Raw genomic sequence first — 26,298 nt, forward strand, 5'->3', positions numbered from 1 at the left:
ATGGTCTTCCACTGTCTTGGGTTAGAGTTCTCTTGCTTGAGGGTGCACTCTGGCACACTATTCTATCTAATTTCTCTTCCTCTTGTTTTGTTAAATTTTTTATAGTTTATGTTGGAAATATTTATTTTAATGTTACTGTTCTTAAAATATTTTATTTTTCCTAGTTTCTTTTCCTCACAGGGCTATTTTCCCTGTTGGGGCCCCTGGGCTTATAGCATCTTGCTTTTCCAACTAGGGTTGCAGCTTAGCAAATAATAATAATAATAATAATAATAATAATAATAATAATAATAATAATAATAATAATATACAAATCCCAGTCTTAATTGGGAGTACATCTTCAATGGTCACTGAATTGTGAGCAAAGCAGGTGAGGTAATTTGAAGGTTGCAGGTAGAGGAACAACCCACCTGCTCTACTGAATATCGTCACTTTTGACCTTTAGCCTCATGACTGAAGGGAATAGTTTGAGGAAATATAACTTGAAAGCCTCAGGCTTGTAAAGCTAAGAAAAATCAAATTTATTTTTTATAATTTTTTATTTATTCCTATGTAGAGACAAACCTTTTGTTCGTTAATTAGGAAATTTACTCTTAGGTGAAAGGCAGTACAGTACTCTAGAATGAGACTGGAAGGTTCTTTTCCTTCCTGTACACGATAACCTTCTTCGCCTCGTGCGAATCAAAGGTGAGTTTAGCAACCTCATAACACTTCATCATAGAGATACAGTATAGAGGACGCTAAGCACTACTACATAGCATTCTATAAGTTTTATTCCAGCTGTGACCAAGTTGTGAAATGATCTTCCTAATCTGGCAGTTGAATCAGTGGAACTTCAGAAGTTCAAACTTGCAGCAATTGTTTTCATGTTTAACAGGCTAACACAAGTCTTTTTTTATAGTTTACCTATGAAAGATCTATTTCATTGTTGTTCACCCCTTCACTATGAGTTCGCGGATCCGCTACTCAAGCTACATACGAGATTTGTCACCATCGGGGATATACTTGCTCACTTACTCTATAATAAGCTTCATTTGCATATTTATTTGTTTCACTGCTGATTACAAAATAAATTTTTCAAAAGTTTGCTTTATTCTCAATTGTATTTCACTCTAAACAACCGAAATGTTTTTCCATTCATTGTGACCTGATTATAATATTTTTCAAAAAATTTGTTTTATGTAATTATCTCTAAATAAGAGTAAAGCACTGTAATTTTATATTAAAAAAAAAAAAAAAAAAAAAAAAAAAAAAAAAAAAAAAACGATATTCATTGAAGTGACTGTCATCCTATAATAATTCCGCGATTAATAACAGTCGTTAGTAATAATGGGCTTTATGTTGTACAGTACAGATTGTAATGGAAAAATTAATTTCTTTTCTCTGATACAAAAAGTATTCTTCAACTGCTCAAAAAATTGACTTATTAATAGTCTTTTAAGATTTTCGGTGATCAATCTATTCTGAAGAAGTGTTTTAATTCTTTCACTCTACCTCGTTTTGAGTATTATTCTCCTGTCTGGTTTTCAGTTGCTGTTTCTCACATTCTGTTGGACAGAAACTTACGGTCTATTAAATTTCTTATTCCTGATCTAGACATTTACCTCTGGCACCATCGTTCAATTAGTTTGTTGTGCATGTTGCATAAGGTTTTTCATAATTCTGACCATCCTTTACATTCAGATCTTCCCGGACAGTTCCATCCTGTTCGTAATACTAGGCATGCAATTAATTCTAATAGTCAGGCCTTCTGCATCATGAGACTCGATACCACACAGTATTCTAGAAGCTTCATTCCCGCTGTGACCAAGTTGTGGAATGATCTTCCTAATCGGGTAGTTGAAACAGTAGAACTTCAAAAGTTCCAACTTGCAGCAAATGATTTTATGTTGAACAGGCTGACATAATTCTTTTTATAGTTTATATTTGAAATACCTGTTTTGATATTACTCTTCCTAAAATATTTTATTAATTGTTAATAATTTCTCATATCGTTTATCTATTTCCTTATTTCCTTTTCTCACTGGCTATTTTTCCCTGTTGGAGCCCTTGGGCTTATATCATCTTGCTTTAAGGTAAAGCACTGCAATTTTACGTGTTAAAAATGTTATTTTCATTAGTAAAATAAATTTTTGAATATACTTACCAGATGATCATGTAGCTGTCAACTCCGTTGCCCGACAGAAATCTACGGTCGGGATACGCCAGCGATCGCTATCCAGGTGGGGGTGTACTCAACAGTGCCATCTGTGGTCAGGTACTCAAGTACTTCTTGTCAACAAAAACTCAATTTTCTCCTCGGTCCACTGGTTCTCTATGGGGAGGAAGGGCGGGTTCTTTAATTCATGATCATCGGGTAAGTATATTCAAAAATTTATTTTACTAATGAAAATAACATTTTTCAATATTAATCTTACCCGATGATCATGTAGCTGATTCACACCCAGGGTGGTGGGTGGAGACCAGCATACATGTTAACAAAGAAGCTAAGTATCCCGTATTTCATTTTATTAGTTATTCAAAATAACAAACATAAAATAAATAAGTACCTGGTAAGGAAGTCGACTTGAACCATTACTCTGCCTTTATTAAGTACGTCTTCCTTACTGAGCGTAGCGGTCCTCTTAGGATGCTGAACGACTCTTAGGTGCTGAAGTATAAAGGGCTGCAACCCATACTAAAGGACCTCATCACAACCTCTAACCTAGGCGCTTCTCAAGAAAGAATTGACCACCCGCCAAATCAACCAGGATGCGGAAGGCTTCTTAGCCGACCGTACAACCCAAAAACAACAATAAAAAGTATTCAAGAGAAAGGTTAAAAAGGTTATGGGATTATGGGAATGTAGTGGCTGAGCCCTCACCTACTACTGCACTCGCTGCTACGAATGGTCCCAGGGTGTAGCAGTTCTCGTAAAGAGACTGGACATCTTTGAGATAGAATGATGCGAACACTGACTTGCTTCTCCAATAGGTTGCATCCATAACACTCTGCAGAGAACGGTTCTGTTTGAAGGCCACTGAAGTAGCCACAGCTCTCACTTCATGTGTCCTTACCTTCAGCAAAGCAAGGTCTTCTTCCTTCAGATGAGAATGTGCTTCTCTAATCAGAAGCCTGATGTAGTAAGAAACTGCGTTCTTAGACATTGGTAGCGAAGGCTTCTTGATAGCACACCATAAGGCTTCTGATTGTCCTCGTAAAGGTTTTGACCTTCTTAGATAGTACCTAAGAGCTCTAACTGGGCAAAGTACTCTCTCCAGTTCGTTCCCCACCAAGTTGGACAGGCTTGGGATCTCGAACGACTTAGGCCAAGGACGTGAAGGAAGCTCGTTTTTAGCCAAAAAACCGAGCTGCAAGGAACATGTAGCCGTTTCAGATGTGAAACCTATGTTCCTGCTGAAGGCGTGGATCTCACTTACTCTTTTAGCTGTTGCTAAGCACACGAGGAAAAGAGTTTTTAATGTGAGGTCCTTAAAAGAGGCTGATTGGAGCGGTTCAAATCTTGATGACATAAGGAACCTTAGGACCACGTCTAGATTCCAGCCTGGAGTGGACAACCGACGTTCCTTTGAGGTCTCAAAAGACCTAAGGAGGTCCTGTAGATCTTTGTTGGTGGAAAGATCCAAGCCTCTGTGGCGGAAAACCGCTGCCAACATACTTCTGTAACCCTTGATCGTAGGAGCTGATAGGGATCTTACGTTCCTTAGATGTAACAGGAAGTCAGCAATCTGGGTTACAGTGGTACTGGTTGAGGAAACTGCATTGGCCTTGCACCAGCTTCGGAAGACTTCCCATTTAGACTGATAGACTCTGAGAGTGGATGTCCTCCTTGCTCTGGCAATCGCTCTGGCTGCCTCCTTTGAAAAGCCTCTAGCTCTTGAGAGTCTTTCGATAGTCTGAAGGCAGTCAGACGAAGAGCGTGGAGGTTTGGGTGTACCTTCTTTACGTGAGGTTGACGCAGAAGGTCCACTCTTAGAGGAAAAGTCCTGGGAACGTCGACCAGCCATTGCAGTATCTCTGTGAACCATTCTCTCGCGGGCCAGAGGGGAGCAACCAACGTCAGCCGTGTCCCTTTGTGAGAGGCGAACTTCTGAAGTACCCTGTTGACAATCTTGAACGGCGGGAATGCATACAGGTCGAGATGGGACCAATCCAGCAGAAAGGCATCCACGTGAACTGCTGCTGGGTCTGGAATCGGAGAACAATACAACGGGAGCCTCTTGGTCATCGAGGTAGCGAACAGATCTATGGTTGGCTGACCCCACAGGGCCCAAAGTCTGCTGCAAACATTCTTGTGAAGGGTCCACTCTGTGGGGATGACCTGACCCTTCCGGCTGAGGCGATCTGCCATGACATTCATATCGCCCTGAATGAACCTCGTTACCAGCGTGAGCTTTCGATCTTTTGACCAAATGAGGAGGTCCCTTGCGATCTCGAACAACTTCCTCGAATGAGTCCCTCCCTGCTTGGAGATGTAAGCCAAGGCTGTGGTGTTGTCGGAGTTCACCTCCACCACCTTGTTTAGCTGGAGGGACTTGAAGTTTATCAAGGCCAGATGAACCGCCAACAACTCCTTGCAATTGATGTGAAGTGTCCTTTGCTCCTGATTCCATGTTCCCGAGCATTCCTGTCCGTCCAATGTCGCACCCCAGCCCGAGTCTGATGCGTCCGAGAAGAGACGGTGGTCGGGGGTCTGAACAGCCAAAGGTAGACCTTCCTTGAGAAGAATGCTGTTCTTCCACCACGTTAGAGTAGACCTCATCTCTTCGGAAACAGGAACTGAGACCGTCTCTAGCGTCATGTCCTTTATCCAGTGAGCAGCTAGATGATACTGAAGGGGGCGGAGGTGGAGTCTCCCTAACTCGATGAACAGGGCCAGCGATGAAAGTGTCCCTGTTAGACTCATCCACTGCCTGACTGAGCATCGGTTCCTTCTCAGCATGCTCTGGATGCATTCTAGGGCTTGGTTGATCCTTGGGGCCGACGGAAAAGCCCGAAAAGCTCGACTCTGAATCTCCATACCCAGGTAGACAATGGTCTGGGATGGGACGAGCTGGGACTTCTCTAAATTGACCAGGAGGCCCAGTTCCTTGGTCAGATCCATAGTCCATCTGAGATTCTCCAGACAGCGACGACTTGTGGGAGCTCTTAAAAGCCAGTCGTCTAAATAGAGGGAGGCTCTGATGTCTGCCAAGTGAAGGAATTTCGCAATATTCCTCATCAGTCTCGTAAACACAAGAGGTGCCGTGCTTAGGCCAAAGCACAGGGCTTGGAACTGGTACACAACCTTTCCAAAGACGAATCTTAGGAAAGGTTGGGAGTCTGGATGGATGGGAACGTGAAAGTATGCGTCTTTCAGGTCTAACGAGACCATCCAGTCCTCCTGCCTGACCGCTGCTAGGACCGACTTCGTCGTCTCCATCGTGAACGTCTGCTTGGTGACAAAAGCATTGAGAGCACTGACGTCCAGCACCGGTCTCCAACCTCCTGTCTTCTTGGCTACCAGGAAGAGACGGTTGTAAAAGCCCGGGGATTGATGATCCCGGACTATGACCACTGCTTCCTTTTGTAGCAAGAGCGACACCTCTTGTTGCAACGCTAGCCTCTTGTCCTTCTCCTTGTAGTTGGGAGAGAGGTTGATGGGAGATGTAGCTAGAGGGGGATTGCGGCAGAACGGAATTCTGTATCCCTCCCTTAGCCACTTCACAGACTGAGCGTCTGCACCTCTGCTCTCCCAAGCTTGCCAGAAGGTCTTGAGTCTGGCTCCTACTGCTGTCTGGAGAGGAAGGCAGTCAAAACTTGCCTTTTGCGGACTTGGAACCCTTCTTGGACTTGCCACGGTGACTGTCTGCACGGGTACCTCCTCTGCTGGAGGTTCTGCCACGAAAGGGCGGGATGAACCTAGAAGCAGGAGTATCAACTGCTGCAGGGCGGAAGGGTCTAGGCACGGAAGGTAAGGTTTTAGCCTTACGTGCAGAAGAAGCCATTAGATCATGAGTATCCTTCTGGATAAGTGAGGCAGCCATCCCCTTAATCAACTCCTCCGGAAACAGACACTTGGAGAGAGGAGCAAACAACAACTCTGACTTCTGGCAAGGAGTGATACCAGCAGATAAGAAGGAGCAAAGATGTTCTCTCTTCTTGAGGACTCCTGATACATATGAAGCGGCAAGTTCACCAGACCCATCCCGAATTGCCTTGTCCATGCTAGACATGATCAGCATGGCCGAGTCCTTATCTGAAGGGGAAGTCTTCCTGCTTAAGGCTCCCAAACACCAATCTAGGAAGTTGAATATCTCGAAGGCACGAAAGACTCCCTTCAACATATGATCTAGATCGGAAAAGGACCAGCAGATCTTCGAACGTCTCATAGCCAACCTGCGGGGAGAGTCAACCAGACTTGAGAAGTCGGCCTGGGCAGAGGCAGGAACCCCCAAGCCAGGTTCCTCTCCCGTGGCATACCAGACGCTCGACTTAGAAGCCAGCTTGGGAGGAGGAAACAAAAAAGAGGTCCTTCCCAGTTGCTTCTTGGAATGCAACCAGTCCCCCATAACCCTCAAAGCTCTCCTAGATGATCTGGCGAGAACAAGCTTGGTGAAGGCAGGTGCAGCAGACTGCATGCCCAGAGCAAACTCGGAGGGAGGAGAACGAGGGGTTGCAGACACAAAATGCTCAGGATACAAGTCCCTGAACAAAGCAAGGACTTTGCGAAAGTCTAAGGAGGGTGGCGAAGACTTGTGTCCTTCAACATCAGAGTGAGGTTCATCCAGATGAGCAGCTTCATCATCCGATACATCATCATCCGAAAGTTGAGTTGTGAGAGGCAAAGGCAGAGCAGCAAGCTGAACGGCTGAATCCTGCAGAACGGGTGCATGCGTACCTGCGGATCCAACATCATGCCTCTGCTGGACAGTCTGCGAGCTGGCAACAACAAAAGCAGAGGGATGGTGTGTGGGAGGGTCTGCGGTGGGCTGAGGAGCATGCGGTATGGTATGCAGAGCATGCTGTAAGGTATGCGGCTCATGCTGCATGGTATGCGGAGCATGCTGTAAGGTCTGCAGAGCATGCTGCATGGGCTGAGGAGAGTGCCGCATAGTGCTGGAACCCGGCAACTCCTGATGCGGCAGCTCACGCATGTTAGCAGATGGTGCAGCAAGAACATGCGTCTGGCAGGGAGGACTGCGCATCGGTGGAGGAGCTCTCACAGGTGGGGTGTGGGAGCAGGCAGCCGCAGTATCTGCTGAGCGCACAACCTCTGCGGGTTGTAGGTTAACAGGAGAGGTGTTGACCTTCTCGGCATGATACTCCTGCATGAATGCCGCAAGCTGAGACTGCATAGTCTGCAGCATGGACCACTTAGGGTCTACTGTGGTTGGAGCAACAACAGACGGAGCAGTAGCCTGTTGAGGGACCACTCTACCTCTCTTGGGAGGTGTGCAGTCATCAGATGACTGTGGCGAGTCCGAACTGACCCAGTGGCTACACCTGGGCCGTTGGACTAACTCGGAAGGGACCTTACGTTTGAGCGGCCGTGAGACCTTGGTCCACCGTTTCCTCCTGGAAACTTCTTCCACAGACGAGGAATGTAAGGGCTCATTCGTCTGTATGTGGATGGGACGATCCTTAACAGATACGTCCGCAACCACTGAGGATACATCCCTGCGCCGATCAAGGCCTGCCGAACCCTTTGGTCCTTCGACATTGCTTCTCCCCTGGGCTTGGGAGCTTGCAAGAGGTCCCGGACTGGGAGGACGACTGGCACGCACAGATGTACCCTCATGCGCAACACTGACACTGACACTATGCACATCACTAGCACTAACACTTCCCACTGCACTCTTCGCTTTCAGCTCTCTGACATCTGCCAAGAGCTGATTGCGGTCACTAACCAACGACTCCACCTTCTCACCGAGAGCCTGAATGGCACGCAACATATCAGCCATTGCAGGCTGAGCACTCGTAGCAGGTTCGGGAGTCACCACCACAGGGGAAGGAAAAGGTTGAGGGGCATGGGGAGAGGAAAAATCCACAGAGCGAGAAGAACTCCTCCTATCTCTCTCCTTCTCTAACCTACGTGCATATCTGAGGAATTCGTTAAAATCGAATTCCGAAAGCCCAGCACATTCCCCACATCGATCTTCCAATTGACAGGATTTACCCCTACAATTGGAACATACGGTGTGAGGATCTATAGAGGCCTTCGGAAGACGCCTAGTACAAGTCCTAACACTACAATGCCTGTATTTAGGAACTTGGGAATGGTCAGACATCTTGAATTTAGAGGTAGTCAAGGGGGAATTCCAAAATTAAGCAAAGTTCGTTAACCAATGAATCAAATTAATTCCAAAAGCTTGCTAAGCTAAGGATAAAGCTTCCTGAACAGCGAAGGCTAAACTTTAGAGCAAATACATCACCAAATCGTGAACAAAAGACTCCAAAATCAACAGCGTATCCAAGTAGGTCTTGCCGGCGGCACGACAGAGGAAAAATTGAGTTCTTGTTGACAAGAAGTACTTGAGTACCTGACCACAGATGGCGCTGTTGAGTACACCCCCACCTGGATAGCGATCACTGGCGTATCCCGACCGTAGATTTCTGTCGGGCAACGGAGTTGACAGCTACATGATCATCGGGTAAGATTAATATTGAAAAAAACTTTATATATTTACTGAAGTGACTACAGTACAGTATGTTATTCCGTAATAATTCTACGATACATAGCCGTCGAAGGATATAAAACTAGTTGACAGTAACAATGGTCTTTACGTTATACAGAAATATAATGAAAATATCCATTTTTTTCCTTTGACAAGGGAACTACTTTATAATGTATAATTTATAAGGTGTATACAAGATAAAGAAATACGATAAACAAAAAACTGATGTCAAAAGAAATGTTTCAGAGAGAGAGAGAGAGAGAGAGAGAGAGAGAGAGAGAGAGAGAGAGAGAGAGAGAGAGAGAGAGAGAGAGAGAGAGATGCAATATAAATTCAATTCATTAGATATAAGGTTTATTTGTTCATGTCATTCCATCTTGCGTGTTATTGTCACTATGATCTGGATCATTACTGTTTTGGGTATTTCAGGAGCTTGGAAATAGAGACTACTCATGAAAGAACATGAAGAATACGGCGTAGAATGGCAATAAATGGAAATAATGACAATAGGCTTACTTATACACATGAAAACAAACAATACTAATATGAAATATATAAGACATGAAGATGATATTTTGTAGAAACGACAGTTAAGAAAAAAGGAATAAGATAAGAAAAAATAAATTTTGTCATGTGTCAGTAACTTGCATTACTGGTAAAACATTTTGCTTACGTTGTGGGTGGAACTTGGAATCAGAGGCCGAGAATTTGAGAACACTTCGTAGTACTTTTTTTGTGATTTGAACATAAATGTAACATAAAAATACACTCAAATAAAACTTTCATAATCACGAATAGGGACTAGAATCGCAAGTATTTCGGTTGGTGGTAGAGCGAGATGTGGGGATCCCTATGTCTCTAAGCTGGGTGTGTCAGGGGGGTTTAAGTAATGCTTCAGGTAGAGAATATTACCATTGGCTAGAGAGAGTGGTGTGATTCAATATGATACATAAAAACAGACTGAAATAACATAAAAAGAATATACATAAAAACAGGATAAAATACCATAAAAACAGAATAAAATAACATAAAAACAGACTAAAATAGCTCTTACACAATCAGAAATAAAGGCTAGCATCTCAAAGACTTTGTTGGTTGGCTGTAGAAAGAAAGAGGGGCTGATATCAGGGAGAGGAGATGTTTTGTGAAATTTCTTGAGTATGAACTGTGTGATACAGGACCATGTCCTATAATCTATTGTAGGATATACGAGTAATTTTAACCTCAATTTGGTTTATATTAAAGCTTGTAATGATGATAATAATAATCATAATAATGATGTATCTGGACCTCACCCTCTGTATTAACAGGTCTGTTTTGACGTATAATGACAACATTTTAGCAAAAGGTTTAATGTTCTTAAAATGTTTTTTAACTGCTCATTATGTCTCTTGTAGTTTATTTATTTCCTTATTTTCTTTCCTCACTGGGCTATTTTTCCCTGTTGGAACCTTTGTGCTTATAGCATCCTGCTTTTCTAACTAGGGTTGTAGCTTAATAATAATAATAATAATAATAATAATAATAATAATAATAATAATAATAATAATAATAATAATAATAATAATAATAGAAGAAACCGCCTCATCCTCCCCCTTGATAGGAGTTTGGAGGAGTTACTTCTTGGCAGAATGAAGCCTGCTAGAAAGAAGCTGTCACTTAACTGACCAGTATGTCATCCAACCAGTGAATTAATGTTTGCAGATGCTTAATAAACTCGAGAGGAGAAACAGAAAAGGTAGAAGATCCAGTTATTCCACCTTTTATCGAGAATTATGCCAAAAACATTACTTGTTACACAACTACTGAAAAGCCACCTCAAGAACTAAGAGAGAAGGTCCTGGGGCCTTTGGGAAACATCCTAATAGTACAGAGAGCCAAGGTGGTCTAGAATCTATCAAACACTACTTTCGGTTTTAAGTACATTGACAAGGGAACAAGGATGATACTGACAGGGCTAACTTGCAAATTCTTCCTCAAGATGACAGAAGTTCACACTTAATTTAGGTGCCTCCATCATCAAAAGACTCACAGAGCCAGAATGGAACATATCTGATTGATTCCTTTTGTCCTGCTAGTATTAAAAGATGATTGCAACACTTCTTGGCAAGTGTCACAAACACTAGGGGTTACTCATGCACCAGCAAAACCTGAAAAGCCAGCCGATGTAGATCCGAATCCTCCTGACACTTAGTTTACTCTCTGGGTACCGATCCATGGGTGCATGCACAGGTAGTAGCACTCCCGAGGAGACAGTAGTAGTGAAAGAATTCACCAAAGTCTTCTGACCCCACTCCTGACGAACGCTTCGCCCACTTCTTCCCCTTCAGGGATACGCCTGTCACTGCATCTACATTTGGAACACAGGAATGCCTACAAGAAGCATAGAGGAAGTGTGGATCAACAGCCTGTTTTTTCATAAACCAGTTGCAGTGACCTCCCTTCCCCCACAAACACAAACTTCTTGTGAGGGTTTTTCAACTAGAAAAGGGGCAATGCTCCTTGCATTCTCATCATAGATAACCGCTTGTTATCTTACTTTAATGACCAATTCCAGCTACCACTGAACTAATATCCCTGATGAAAGGGCAAGAGTTTGTATGGTACGTAAGAACGTACCGTATATGAATGCAATGATATAAAGTATTATTATCTATTATAGTAAAAGTACTGTATACAATACTTGACTTTCACAAAAGCAAAATGACTTGAAAATTACTGTGCTAAATGCTGATCTGAATGAGTAAAACCAGAGGAATACACATTTCATAGACATAACGGTGCAATATTTCTAACTCATAGGTTCCAACTTTAACAATTTAAAACTGTTGATAAAGAGAAAATTTAAATGGAAAGTTTACAGAAATCATATTGAAAACTAGGTAATGACAATTACTTATCTACTGTGATGCAAAACTAATTACAATATCAAATGGAATTACCTATAGATTATAAAAATGTTAGTCAAAAAAGACTTTCATTTATTCTTTGTCATGAATTAAGCAAAGGCTTTTGGGATGTGCAATAAACCAATCAAGGTGGAAGGAAAAGAATAATATATTATTCTTAGCTTAACACTATAGTACATCTATAGTTAAGATCCCACATTATGTTCTACTTAAAGTACCAACACATAAGTACCAACACACTATGTTCTACTTAAAGTACCAACACATTATGTTCTACTTAAAGTACCAACACATTATGTTCTACTTAAAGTACCAACACATTACGTTCTACTTAAAGTACCAACACATTATGTTCTACTTAAAGTACCAACACATTATGTTCTACTTAAAGTACCAACACATTATCTTCTACTAAAAGTACCAACACATTATGTTCTACTTAAAAGTACCAACACATTATGTTCTACTTAAAGTACCAACACATTATGTTCTACTTAAAGTACCAACACATTATGTTCTACTTAAAGTACCAACACATTATGTTCTACTTAAAGTACCAACACATTATGTTCTACTTAAAGTACCAACACATTATGTTTTACTTAAAGTACCAACAGTACAAATGGAGAAATATAATTCTTACTTCTAACTCTTTCAGTAGCTCAACATTCTGATGCCTAAAATGCTGAAGCCATGTGGAGGCATCAACGGGATGGTCAAAAGATCCTGGGTTAGAAGTTGAAGCTTTCACTTCCTTGAAACGTCGCCTCCAATTAGGTACTGAAATAATTAATTTAGAACTGAAAATTATGGTAAACACAATGAAAATCAATTACCTATATTGTACATTATTACTAAACCACTATGCATAATCTAAAAGGCAAATGAAGCTCTACAGAAGTCATTAACATAAATGGTCAGGTTGCTAAGTAACTTTACTTGGACGCTTCCGCATATCGTAAGATGTAAGCAACTTCTTAGTGAGAAGTTCACCAGAAGCAAAAACTACATATTTGAAAGTAATTTGTATTATTTCCAACGATAAAAACCTGTAGCTATTTATAGGAATATAGTTTTGATGAAGATGGAAGACAAGCCATAAGACTTTTAGTGAGCTATAACTAGTTAGCGGGGGTGGGGGGTGGCCGTTACCCCCAATCACTCACACACCTTGGTTGTGTTACCACTTTCGCTTGCAGGTACGACTTCTTGGGGGTGGCTTCTTCAAAATTTATAAATCTCGCAGCTCCTGTCAGTGGATTTATGGTTTGAGCTGCAGTTCCAACAGCTGACCTCTAAGTGTACAGTCTCCATGATAAGGTTTGGAACAGATGCTACACATTTTTTAACTTTTACAAACTTTAGAGGGGTGTCCAATTTTGAAACACTTGAAACATTGAAAGGTCGAACTTTAATCATTTAATTTTCAATTACGATGTGGAAAGGCACATCGGTATCCTGAAAAGTAAGGATAATCATCGACGTCCCGGAACCTTATGCACTTTCCACACTGTTAATGGAGACATGGCCAGTATTTCCTCTTCTGTAAATTCATACAAGTCTTTATTGAAGACTCCTCTGCTTCCTTAACTAAAATTTAGGCGGGGTTTGACATCTAACATATCATCATCACTACTTGTCTTGAGGTTAAACAGTATTATTGATAGCGTGCATGATTTGGCATGGATTAGGAAGGTCTTCTTTCCAAAGCGAGATATATCACCTGGTGCAGTGATTCATACCTTTTTCTGAATTAGTTTGCTAATTTCAAAATAATTCCCATTACTCCCTTTAGGCTCAGCAACAAGCTACATTGATGGTTTTAGGGAGGCATAGTTATATCAACATCTTTCTCAAACCAGTCAGCAAGTCTATATACATCCAAATTGTTTGGTATCTTATCATATAGGACACCCAGGACATTTAAGTTAATAATGTCAATATTATTAATTTTACATACTGTATTGCATTAAATGCTTCTTAATGATTATTATACAATATCCATGAATGCCATTTTTCATTTTTAAGTTTCATTCTTATTTCTTTTATCAATCCATAGCATTCAAATGCTTTATATAGTATATCATAACCAGTATCTATTGGAATTTGGGTAACATGAAGGAATCAAAGTTTCCCTTTGTTACCCGACTTCCTTGGTTTTAAAACATTAGTAGAGGGGTCCATTTTTGTTCCTAGGTCGTCAACTAAATTTGAGATAGAGAAAGTGATTAGTTTTATTTACCTGCTCGAGAATATTAGGAGATCTCCCGTCAGAAAGGAAATTTGCACTCTCCACTATCAGCACAATGAGAGCATACTTCCCAATTGGTCCACTCCATACCCTACCCGAAGGATAGCATCAAAACAGATATAGAATCACAGGTGTAAGCTGAACCCGCCTGTTAGGACCGAGACCAAGAAACTATGGAATCATACTCCCCATATCTGTGATGATGGGCTCCCGCCCAAAAGCCGAGAGTCCTACCCCAAGCATTGGATCCCACTGGATTCTGAATAATTCTGCCAAAAAGGTCCAAACAATCTTCGGGATGGCTGAGATCATCCAATACTCTCACATATAGCTTTGAATGCAAATACCTCCTAACCATGACACCTCCTCCCATTCATCGAAGCAGGCAACAATAACGGATGTAAAAACATCCTTGCCAGCGGCTGTAATGGATGTAGAAACATCCACTCAAAAAAAAAAAAAATTGTATATATACAGTATGTACATAATATACGGTAGAATCTCTACATACGATCTTAATTCGTTCCGGGACCTGGTTCGTATGTTAAAACGATCGTATGTTGGAGCTAATATTCCCATAAAAATACACTGTAATTTGTATTTGTTCTACAGCCCAAAAAACTATGATAACTCCTTAATAAATTACTACACATAATTACACATAACAATAATTCAATTGCATTATATAATAGAGATGTAAAAAAGAATAATTATAAAGAAATGATAAATAAAAAAGGTTTTTTTTTTTGTCACTTTACCTTGGAGGAAGGCCAACGCAAGTGTAGGCTTTGCTACACAAGAGGAGACGGGCGGTTGGCGAGGAGGTAGAGATGGTGACTGCGATAACGTACCGTAACTTACTCTAACTTACACTACGTGAACTTTAATCTAACTTAGCTTATTAATTTTTTTTCTATTTTTATATTTTAATTTTTTTACATTTTTTTTCTTTTGATTTTAACATTCACTTTCACTCAATTCAATCTTAGTTTTCTTTGCTTCACTTTCTTTCTCTTCATCACGATTACTAGACCGCTTCGTAGATTTTTGAAAGAAACTATCGAGAGAAAGTGGCTTGGTACGGCTTTTCAGAATTTTTCTGAAATGGGTTAAGCAGACATCATCGAATTGCGAAACTACACGGCAAATCGAACTTGAAGCCTCTCTGTGCCGAACAACTGAATGAATCCCGGTCCGTCTAGTAAATTTCTATAATTCCTTAACTAAAATTTAGGCGGGGTTTGACATCTAACATATCATCATCACTACTTGTCTTGAGGTTAAACAGTATTACTGATAGCGTGCATGATTTGGCATGGATTAGGAAGGTCTTCTTTCCAAAGCGAGATATATCACCTGGTGCAGTGATTCAAATGAAGCTCTACAGAAGTCATTAACATAAATGGTCAGGTTGCTAAGTAACTTTACTTGGACGCTTCCGCATATCGTAAGATGTAAGCAACTTCTTAGTGAGAAGTTCACCAGAAGCAAAAACTACATATTTGAAAGTAATTTGTATTATTTCCAACGATAAAAACCTGTAGCTATTTATAGGAATATAGTTTTGATGAAGATGGAAGACAAGCCATAAGACTTTTAGTGAGCTATAACTAGTTAGCGGGGGTGGGGGGTGGCCGTTACCCCCAATCACTCACACACCTTGGTTGTGTTACCACTTTCGCTTGCAGGTACGACTTCTTGGGGGTGGCTTCTTCAAAATTTATAAATCTCGCAGCTCCTGTCAGTGGATTTATGGTTTGAGCTGCAGTTCCAACAGCTGACCTCTAAGTGTACAGTCTCCATGATAAGGTTTGGAACAGATGCTACACATTTTTTAACTTTTACAAACTTTAGAGGGGTGTCCAATTTTGAAACACTTGAAACATTGAAAGGTCGAACTTTAATCATTTAATTTTCAATTACGATGTGGAAAGGCACATCGGTATCCTGAAAAGTAAGGATAATCATCGACGTCCCGGAACCTTATGCACTTTCCACACTGTTAATGGAGACATGGCCAGTATTTCCTCTTCTGTAAATTCATACAAGTCTTTATTGAAGACTCCTCTGCTTCCTTAACTAAAATTTAGGCGGGGTTTGACATCTAACATATCATCATCACTACTTGTCTTGAGGTTAAACAGTATTACTGATAGCGTGCATGATTTGGCATGGATTAGGAAGGTCTTCTTTCCAAAGCGAGATATATCACCTGGTGCAGTGATTCATACCTTTTTCTGAATTAGTTTGCTAATTTCAAAATAATTCCCATTACTCCCTTTAGGCTCAGCAACAAGCTACATTGATGGTTTTAGGGAGGCATAGTTATATCAACATCTTTCTCAAACCAGTCAGCAAGTCTATATACATCCAAATTGTTTGGTATCTTATCATATAGGACACCCAGGACATTTAAGTTAATAATGTCAATATTATTAATTTTACATACTGTATTGCATTAAATGCTTCTTAATGATTATTATACAATATCCATGAATGCCATTTTTCATTTTTAAGTTTCATTCTTATTTCTTTTATCAATCCATAGCATTCAAATGCTTTATATAGTATATCATAACCAGTATCTATTGGAATTTGGGTAAAATGAAGGAATCAAAGTTTCCCTTTGTTACCCGACTTCCTTGGTTTTAAAACATTAGTAGAGGGGTCCGTTTTTGTTCCTAGGTCGTCAACTAAATTTGAGATAGAGAAAGTGATTAGTTTTATTTACCTGCTCGAGAATATTAGGAGATCTCCCGTCAGAAAGGAAATTTGCACTCTCCACTATCAGCACAATGAGAGCATACTTCCCAATTGGTCCACTCCATACCCTACCCGAAGGATAGCATCAAAACAGATATAGAATCACAGGTGTAAGCTGAACCCGCCTGTTAGGACCGAGACCAAGAAACTATGGAATCATACTCCCCATATCTGTGATGATGGGCTCCCGCCCAAAAGCCGAGAGTCCTACCCCAAGCATTGGATCCCACTGGATTCTGAATAATTCTGCCAAAAAGGTCCAAACAATCTTCGGGATGGCTGAGATCATCCAATACTCTCACATATAGCTTTGAATGCAAATACCTCCTAACCATGACACCTCCTCCCATTCATCGAAGCAGGCAACAATAACGGATGTAAAAACATCCCTGCCAGCGGCTGTAATGGATGTAGAAACATCCACTCAAAAAAAAAAAATAATTGTATATATACAGTATGTACATAATATACGGTAGAATCTCTACATACGATCTTAATTCGTTCCGGGACCTGGTTCGTATGTTAAAACGATCGTATGTTGGAGCTAATATTCCCATAAAAATACACTGTAATTTGTATTTGTTCTACAGCCCAAAAAACTATGATAACTCCTTAATAAATTACTACACATAATTACACATAACAATAATTCAATTGCATTATATAATAGAGATGTAAAAAAGAATAATTATAAAGAAATGATAAATAAAAAAGGGTTTTTTTTTGTCACTTTACCTTGGAGGAAGGCCAACGCAAGTGTAGGCTTTGCTACACAAGAGGAGACGGGCGGTTGGCGAGGAGGTAGAGATGGTGACTGCGATAACGTACCGTAACTTACTCTAACTTACACTACGTGAACTTTAATCTAACTTAGCTTATTAATTTTTTTTCTATTTTTATATTTTAATTTTTTTACATTTTTTTTCTTTTGATTTTAACATTCACTTTCACTCAATTCAATCTTAGTTTTCTTTGCTTCACTTTCTTTCTCTTCATCACGATTACTAGACCGCTTCGTAGATTTTTGAAAGAAACTATCGAGAGAAAGTGGCTTGGTACGGCTTTTCAGAATTTTTCTGAAATGGGTTAAGCAGACATCATCGAATTGCGAAACTACACGGCAAATCGAACTTGAAGCCTCTCTGTGCCGAACAACTGAATGAATCCCGGTCCGTCTAGTAAATTTCTCTAACCAACCACGAGACGCCTTGAATTCATCCGTCATAGGATCGGTTGAACTCTCCCCCCCCCTCCCCCCGCCCCACCCTCAGAGCCAGCCGCCTTCAAGTCACAATAGATAGCACTGGCCTTCTTACAAATGATCGTTTCAGTGATCGTATCGCCAACAATCTCTTTGTCCTTTACCCATATTAACAAAAGGGGTTCCATCTCTTCAAGGATAGGCCTGCGACGTTTTGAAATACTGTAATAGTGATCCCCTTCGATGGTTTGACTGCTTTAATGGCTGCCTTCTGCTTGATGATCGTCGAGATCGTAGACATATTCCGGCCATATTGTTTAGCCAGATCACTCACACGCACACCGTGCTCATGTTTTTCTATAATTTCTTGCTTCAATTCTATTGTTCTCACTACTACTAATAACTGTACCGAAACCAAGCTTCTTAGGACCCATGATTATACATAAAATAAAAAATGAAACGTGAGAAAAGGAAGATAATAAGCACTGTTAATAACGGACCGAACAGAGGACAACCACACGATGCGCACGAGAACAGAGAACTGACCGATGCGACGTTCGATGGCGTCCCTCCGACATGCTGCCGTCTACCGGCGGAAACAAGAAACTACAACCGACGCTTCGAGAAAATTCTACGCATATGGTTTACGTCGGATGATGGAGCATGACTTCGGGTGTCGAGACGAAAATTTGATCGAATTTTACATCGATGTTGGAACAATCGTATATAAAGGCAATCGTATGTAGAGGTTCCACTTATATATATTATAATGGAAATTTTTCTCATGGAGTTGGGACAGCAACACGAAAGAAAGTTCATAAAATTAGGAGAAGATCGAAGTAATATTGAGAGGAAGAAAAAGATGAGAGAGAAATTAAGATTCGAACTGAGGGAGCAATTTCCCCAAGTTCGAGAGCCCTCTTGTCCATCACCAAGTTTCACCATGGAAATGATATGCTGTGCTGAAGCTCAATGACTTCATGAAGGCATTCTCTCATTAAGAGGGCGACGTCATAGAAAAGACCATGAAATTCGCTAACTCTTTTGGCCAAAGCCAAGACGAGTAGGGACACTGTCTTCAAAGTGAGGTGGCATAATGATTCATAGGGAGAACCTTTCAGAGACTGAAGAATGCAAACCCTGTTCCATGAGGGAGGTCTAACTTCTGACTGGGGGCAGGTAAGCTCATAAAATTGTGAGGAGAGAGAGTTCCAATGAGGAAGAAATATCGACTTGTTTCAGTTAACCCTTTTACCCCCAAAGGACGTACTGGTACGTTTCACAAAACTCATCCCTTTACCCCCATGGACGTACCGGTACGTTCTTGCAAAAAACTGCTATTTTAATTTATTTTTTGCATATTTTTGATAATTTTTTGAGAAACTTCAGACAATTTCCAAGAGAATAAGACCAACCTGACCTCTCTATGACAAAAATTAAGGCTGTTAGAGCAATCTAAAAAAAATATACTGCAAAATGTGCTTGAAAAACAATAACCCCTGGGGGTTAAGGGTTGGAAATTTCCAAATAGCCTGGGGGTAAAAGGGCTAAAAGGCAACGCTCAAGGCTGAGCGCTAGCCTTTTACCACTGAAACCAAGAGGAACTCCGCTATTGTTGGAATAGTGGCATCGAAGTGAGAAATATCCCTTCTACAACAACAACCACAGAAGACAGTCCACTTGGCTTGGTAGACTGAAGCCGAAGATCGTCGCAGGTATCCAGACATCCTCTTCGCAAATTGTTGCAAAAAGCCTCTATAAGAGAGGTGGTGCTGAATAGTTGCCAGGCGTGAAGTCGTAGCTAAGCTACGGCTCTGTGGAAGATGTTTGCACGTAGCGGTTTGAGTAGATCGTGCCGTGGGAGAAGTTCTCTAGGGCTCTCTGTCAGGAAATCCATAGGGTCCAGGAACCAATTAGTGTGATGCCATAGCAGAGCTATGAAGGTCATAGAGAGGTTGTTGGATACTCTGGCCTTGTTGAGTACGGTAGTCTTCTCATCAGACAGAAGGGGGAAAGACGTAGACGTCGATGTTGTTCCACCGTTGTTGGAATGCATCTTGTCAGAGAGCCTGGGGATCCGGCACTAAGGAGCAGTGCAGCGGGAGCCTTGTGTGCTGAAGAGTGATGGAGCGCAGGTATCTGTTGGCACACTGGTTGGCATGCGGGATGGTGCGCGGGCGATGTAGGGCACACATGTTGGCGCGCAAGAAAGCGCTGGTGCGTGGGTGGGCGCTGGAGCGCGGGAGGGCACTGGCGCACAGGAGAGCGTTGGCGGACAGGCGAGTGCTGGCGTGTAGGAGAGAATTGGCGCACAGGTGACCGCTGGCATGCAGGAGAGTGCTGGCGCGTAGGCGAGCGTTGGCGCGCAGGTGGGCGCTGGGGCGTAGTAGATCGGGGGCGCGTAGGTGTAGGAGATCGTGGGCGCGCAGGAGAGTCCAAGCACACTGGGGTGTGCTAGCACGTAGGTGACCCTGGGAGTGTGCGCGCAGGGTGCGCAGGTGATCATGGACGTGCAAGAGAGCGCTGCATGTATGTGAATGATGGCGCGTAAGCGCGTGTTGGCACGCAAGCGCGTGAGGGCAAGCAGGTTGAGTGGTGCACCAAAGTGTTGTAGAGTGACAAGCTGCTGGTGAGCGCTGACGGTCTGGGTGCGTCGGCGCGTGGTGCACATGGCGAGTGTGATGACGCGCAGCTGTGCACTTTGGAGGAGCTACATTAGGCTCAACAGGCGACAGAAATGGTGATGGAAGGTCAGCAGGTCTGGAGGATGGATGGTCAACGTGTCCTTTGAAAGGACGACCATCCACCGAAGGAGATCGCGAACGATCTGCAGAGGTCCAGGACCGAAGTCACAAGACTGGTTGCAGGTGCAGTGATGGATGAATGAAGATCTGACGGAGGCTCCTCTGCGGGGGACTGCAGTGATGACGTTAAACCAAAGAGGCGCCTTTTCACCGCTGGTGAAGGGAGACCTCTAAGGCGAAGAGGAAGGCGAGCCTTCCGACGGATGGGCCCTCTGGGGATCGTTGGATCAGCAAGCTGACCGTCAGCAGTCCTCCGAAGAGGAGTCTCTGTAAGTGAACTCCCCCGAGGGAGAGAAACAATAGCAGGAGAGACCAATGATAAACTTAGTTTCCCCTCGGAGGATGGTCAGGAACGGGGGAAACTAGGTCGGCAGCTACAGTAGAGTTTGGAGTGGCAGAGGAGATGGGTGATGTCACAAGAGACACCTCTGACACAACAACGTTGACAAGTGTCAGGGGATCTACCTCTGACGGCGACGACGATAGCTTGACAGAAGCACCCATGCCGATGAACTTAAGCAATGCCTCCTTGGAGGGCGAACCCATGAGCCCCAAGGAGGGCCAAATCTGAAAAAGGGAAGTTAGTGACGAGGCCTCACCCGGGGGGAGAGGTGGGGCTGCTTCGCTAGGGGAAGCAACATCATCTCTCGAGTCCCGGGGTTGGTCGATAATAACTTGGTCTACGCTACAACTCTACAGTCTCTCGTAAGAGATCGACCGAGTAGGAGCTTTGGAGGAGGGTTGGGCGATGAAACAAGAGGCCTTGGGTTTTTCTTCCTTCAAAGCAACCTTTGAAGGAGAAATATCCCACTTGGACTACTTCTTCCGCCGTCGCGCAAACCTCTCCCACTGGGAGGAAGACCACTCCCTACACTCACTACCCGCCGACATATATGTTCCACAAGGGCGGCCGGAGAGTCCAGGGCAGGTGCGCATGGTTGCAGAAGTCAACTTCACACACACTCTATGAGAAAAAGAGAAAACAAAAAAGCATTAATGGCTGCCAAAGGTCAGCGAGGAGGAAGAGCAGTAACGTCCATTCACCATCCGAGCCGAAAGCAAAGTGAGTTCAATCACAGGTGTGTGAGGGGGGGAGGGGGGGTAGCAAGCTACCCTCCCTAACGCCCCCGCTAACTAGCCGTGTGGGTAGTTAACCCTCGTTAAAAATTAATAGCTTGTCATTTCAGCTACGCCAAAAGTAATACTGTACCCCTATTAAATAGCGTGGTTTGTATTCCAGTTACGGAACAAAAATTATTTAATAGACACTTCATGGAAAAGCTCCTACCTTAGCCTAAAAATGGAGTGGCTGATAAAAATAAAAAACCTAAACACAAAAGAAAAAGGTCTGACAATGGAAGTTGCGTCAACCTGTACACGTCGAGGACCAGAACTAGCAATGAGGACCTCTACCCTAGCATGACCTGACCTGAGGCATGCTGGGAGCTGCCAGATGCATGATGCTTAGGGAAGTAGGGGAGGCCTATCAGATTTCTCTAGACATGACTGGAAAGATATCCAGATCTCCTAAGAGGGATGTTCAGAGTAATTACTGTAACTATATTGCATAGGAACAAATATTGAAGCAAAAGGATGAGTAAATAAATTGCATATATAATACTTGAATATATTAGTATACTGTAGATTGAGAAAAAATATACAAAACTTACACCAGGGAATGTGAAGGAGGACCCATCCATCTTCTACTAGGAAGTGGGTTACATGTGCAACAGAAAGTGTTTTTCCCACACCATCTCTGCCATCTATGCATATTAGTTAAGGTAAAAAATATATTTCAATTTCATTTTAATTAGCTTAAAGTAAATAATCAATAATAAAATCTTTCTCTCTCACAAAGGAGAATACACTAATGGTCACTTAACATATTTATCAACTACTACATGTTAAAGAGAAAAAAGAACTAATAACTACAATTAATGTATCTTATTTGGAAGTTCAATTAAAAATAAGAAACAAGCATTAACAGACGACTGTTTTTTCTTGTCAATAATTCTCAGTATTGAATTACAGTAATGCCTCACAACATGAAATTAATTAGTTCCGTAGTGGTTTTCGTAACGTGATTTTTCATTTTATGAGTCGCCTTTTACATATAAATACCCTAATTCATTCCAGACCCTACAAAAACACCACATTAAATGATTATAAAAAGAACACACTCCACTATACAGTACTCAATGTATGACTACAATTATTTGGATCATTCAATAATAGCTTGGCCATTGGTTACCTATAAAAGAAATGTATAATTAGAGCAAATAGTAAAAATACAGTAACAAAAATGTGGAACCTCACCTTTGGAGTAAGGCGATGCCCGAGAGCAAAGTGGTGGGGCAGTAGAGGAGGATGACAAAGGCGGAAAACTTTAACAACTGGCAGAAAACGTGAATACTTAACTTTACAAAACATATTAATAAATGACAAAAAACATTAACACTTAATGTTAGGAGACACATTAACAAATGGCAGGAAAAATTAACACTTAATTTTATGATAAACTTAAATTCTTTTTTTTTTTTTGCCTTTTCTAATTTTATCTTTTTTTTTTTACTTTACATTTTGTATTTTATAAAGTTAATTTCACTGTGTATTTTCTTTAACACTGCCACTTTTCTTTCATTTTTCCTCTTGCACTTGGTCTGCATCTACTTTTTTTTTCTTAAATCCTCCACAGAAGCTTGTTTCTGCCTGTTTCTTAAAATTTTCCTGAAATGACTCAGACAAACGTCATTACGGTATTCAAGCGCACGACCTGTGGTAATTTTTTCTGGGTCTCTTTTCTACAAGAGCCACCATTCTATAGTAGCCATCTAGACCCTACTTAATTTCTGCTGTTGTCATTGGGTCATCCTCCGCCCCATCGCCACTACAATATTCTTCCTGAACGACGTCCATTCGCATGGCCTCCAACTCCTTCAGGTCATCTGTCGTAAGTTCCTCTTGGTGATCCTCGATAAACTCATTGATGTCGGCCTCATGAACTTCCAGACCCATGTTCGTCCCGTGAGTAATGAGCTCAGCAACCTCAGATTGAGCAACAGGTTCAGGATCGTCAACGTTTTCAACTTCGTCTTCAACTTGGCCTTCATGGAAGCCCTCGAAATCTTGTGCGGAGACAGCATCAGGCCAGAGCTTCTTCCATGCAGAGTTCAAGGTGCACCTCAAAACCACTGCCAATATCAAAATGCTCCTTCCAAAAGTGACGAAAGGTGAGGTTTGTGCTCTCAGTGATTTCGAAACATGTCTTGAAGAGATATTTCGTATAAAGCTTCTCAAAGTTTGAAATCACTTGCTGGTCCATGGGCTGTAGGAGAGGGGTGGTGTTCGGTGGGAGATTGAGAACCTTGATGAATGAATATTGTGCTAGGATATCTTCCTCAAGGGCAGGAGGGTGAGCAGGGGCACTGTCCAACACCAGCAGGCATTTCAGAGGGAGGCGCTTCTCTTCCAAAAACTTTTTCACAATTGGGCCGAAACAAACATTTACCCACTCGGTGAACAAGTCTTGTTACCCAGGCTTTTGCATTAGCCCTCCACAACACCTGAAGACTCTCCTTAATGACTTTGTGGGCGTTGAAGGCTCAAGGAGTATCGGAGTGATACACCAGCAGGGGTCTCACCTTACAAAGCCCACTGGCGTTTGTACAGAATGCAAGAGTAAGCCTGTTTTTCATAGGCTTAAGCCCGGGTGGCCTCTTTTCTTCTGCCGTGATGTACATTCAACGAGGCATTATTTTTCCAAAAAAGGCCACTTTGTCGCAGTTGAAGACTTGCTGGAGATTGTAGCCTTCCTGGAAAGTCAACTCGTCAAACTTCTTAACAAACATTTCGGCCTCTTTCATGTCCAAGCTTGAAGCCTACCCATGACGCACCACCGAATGAAAACCAGAGCGTCTCATATATTTTTCAAACCACCCACAGGAAGCCTTGAACTCAGGGGATACCTGCTTCAACGTTCCTTCTGCATCGGCTTCGGCCTGAGCACGCACGAGATCACCGAAAATGGCGTTGGCCTTCTGGCCGATTATCACTTCGGTGATAGTATCTCCAGCCATTTCCTTGTCCTTTATCCAGACAAGCAGCAGTCTCTCCATCTCATCGTGGACGTGGCTCCTCTTGCCGGAGAAAAGTCACACCCTTAAAAGATGTTACTGCTTTGATGGCTTCCTCCTGCTCCAGCATTGTTCCTATCGTAGACGGATCTTGGCCATATTCCTTCACGATCACACTTAACCGCATGCCAGCCTCGTATTTCTTGATCATTTCCATCTTAGTCTTCATAGAAAGCATCATCCTATTCTTTCCCTGGACATCAGAAACTTTCTTGGGACCTATGAATAATAACGTAATGTAATATCACACACGATAGAGTACAATACAGTAGTTACAAAAGCGAAATCACAAACACTAAGTCAATGTGTACAATACCGCTGCCAAAACGAAAAGAAATAGGAACAACAATGCATAGGTGTCTGGAGAGTACTCGCCTGTGCCCAATAACTCATCCACTATCTGTACCTCTGTGTTGGAGGCCTCATCGAACACGGAGGGGTCCATGGGAGCGGAGGCATCCCTCCCCTCCTGGCGGGGTGATGGAGTGGCTGCCTTTGCCGCGGGTAGAGCCACCGGGGCGGGGGTAGCCGTCATGGGTCTACCCCCTCCAGGGGGAACCCGGATGGCACTGGTTGATGGTCGAGGCAGCGGAGTGCTCCGAAACTTGGCCGGAGCCGCTGCGACGAAATGTCTGGGAGCTGAGCCGCTGGGTCTAACCAGCGGAGGTTCCCGCCGCACGGGTGGAGCCGCTGTCTTGCTAAGACGGGGCAACTGGATGTGTGCCAACGGCTGCACCCGACGAGCGGGCGGAGCCGAAGAAACACTGGGCAAGGGTACGGAAGCGGCTCCAGCAGCCACCGAGGCAGGCACTGGAGCGGCAGCCATCTTGCTCGACTCACGACGGTGACGAACTACTGTGATGTACCTCTTCCTCAAGGAACTCCTCTCCTTATATCTCCTCCTCGAGGACTTCGACTTCTTCTTGGCTGGGCTGACATGGGAGCTAGCTCTCCTCCTTCTGGACCTCTTCCTCTTCCTCCTGGAGTCCCGTCCGCTAGAGCTTTCCGATGAGAAAGAACTGTAGGAGGAGTAGTCGTCCGAGGAAAAAGAGCTGGCCGAGTTGTCTGTTTCAAACACAAGTCTCCTAGGGGTCCTTGATCTGGATACCGGGGACGAGGGCTCCATGAAGTCCGGCGGAAGCTTAGCTGAGGGAGGCAGGGGTGAGCGGATAGCAGGGCAAGAGGCAAACCATCCCTCGAACTCCTCTTCTTGTCTTATGGGGGACCTGAAGGGTGTCCTAGGCGCCATCCACACAATGGAGTCGGGGTCCGAAGAACACGTGGGCCGCCTTTCTTGGTCCAGACCACCCCCGGAACCCGCTGAACCTGAAAAGCACTGCCACGATGTGGGGGTAGGCGCTGTATTGGGCTTCCCCCACACCGGGTCTTCACCTGAGACGGGTCCTGCGGGCACATGCCTTCGTCTACCACACACACTTCCGCCACACTAGCAGACCCCCCACTCGTCTGCGTAGGCCCCTTCACAACAGATTCCCCGACATCAGACTCACGGGGAACAGCAATGGGCCGTTTCCCCGCAACAGACTTACCTCGTCCCCTACTCTGGGTAGGGGAAGGTG

At 42.9% G+C, this 26,298-nt stretch overlaps 1 protein-coding gene across 1 annotated transcript in view; it reads right to left on the reverse strand.

Moving 5' to 3' along the window:
* mRpS29 (mitochondrial ribosomal protein S29) overlaps nt 1–26,298 on the reverse strand; it is a 62,114-nt gene that overhangs the window by 14,775 nt on the left and 21,041 nt on the right. The window contains exons 4-5 of the mRNA XM_068372824.1: nt 22,256–22,348; nt 12,210–12,346 (exon numbers count right to left, since the gene is read on the reverse strand). Coding sequence (XP_068228925.1) covers nt 12,210–12,346; nt 22,256–22,348 — 230 coding nt within the window. The remainder of the gene's footprint in view (nt 1–12,209; nt 12,347–22,255; nt 22,349–26,298) is intronic.

Source organism: Palaemon carinicauda, chromosome 4 (genome assembly GCF_036898095.1).
Source record: "Palaemon carinicauda isolate YSFRI2023 chromosome 4, ASM3689809v2, whole genome shotgun sequence".
Classification (NCBI taxonomy): Eukaryota; Metazoa; Arthropoda; class Malacostraca; order Decapoda; family Palaemonidae; genus Palaemon; species Palaemon carinicauda.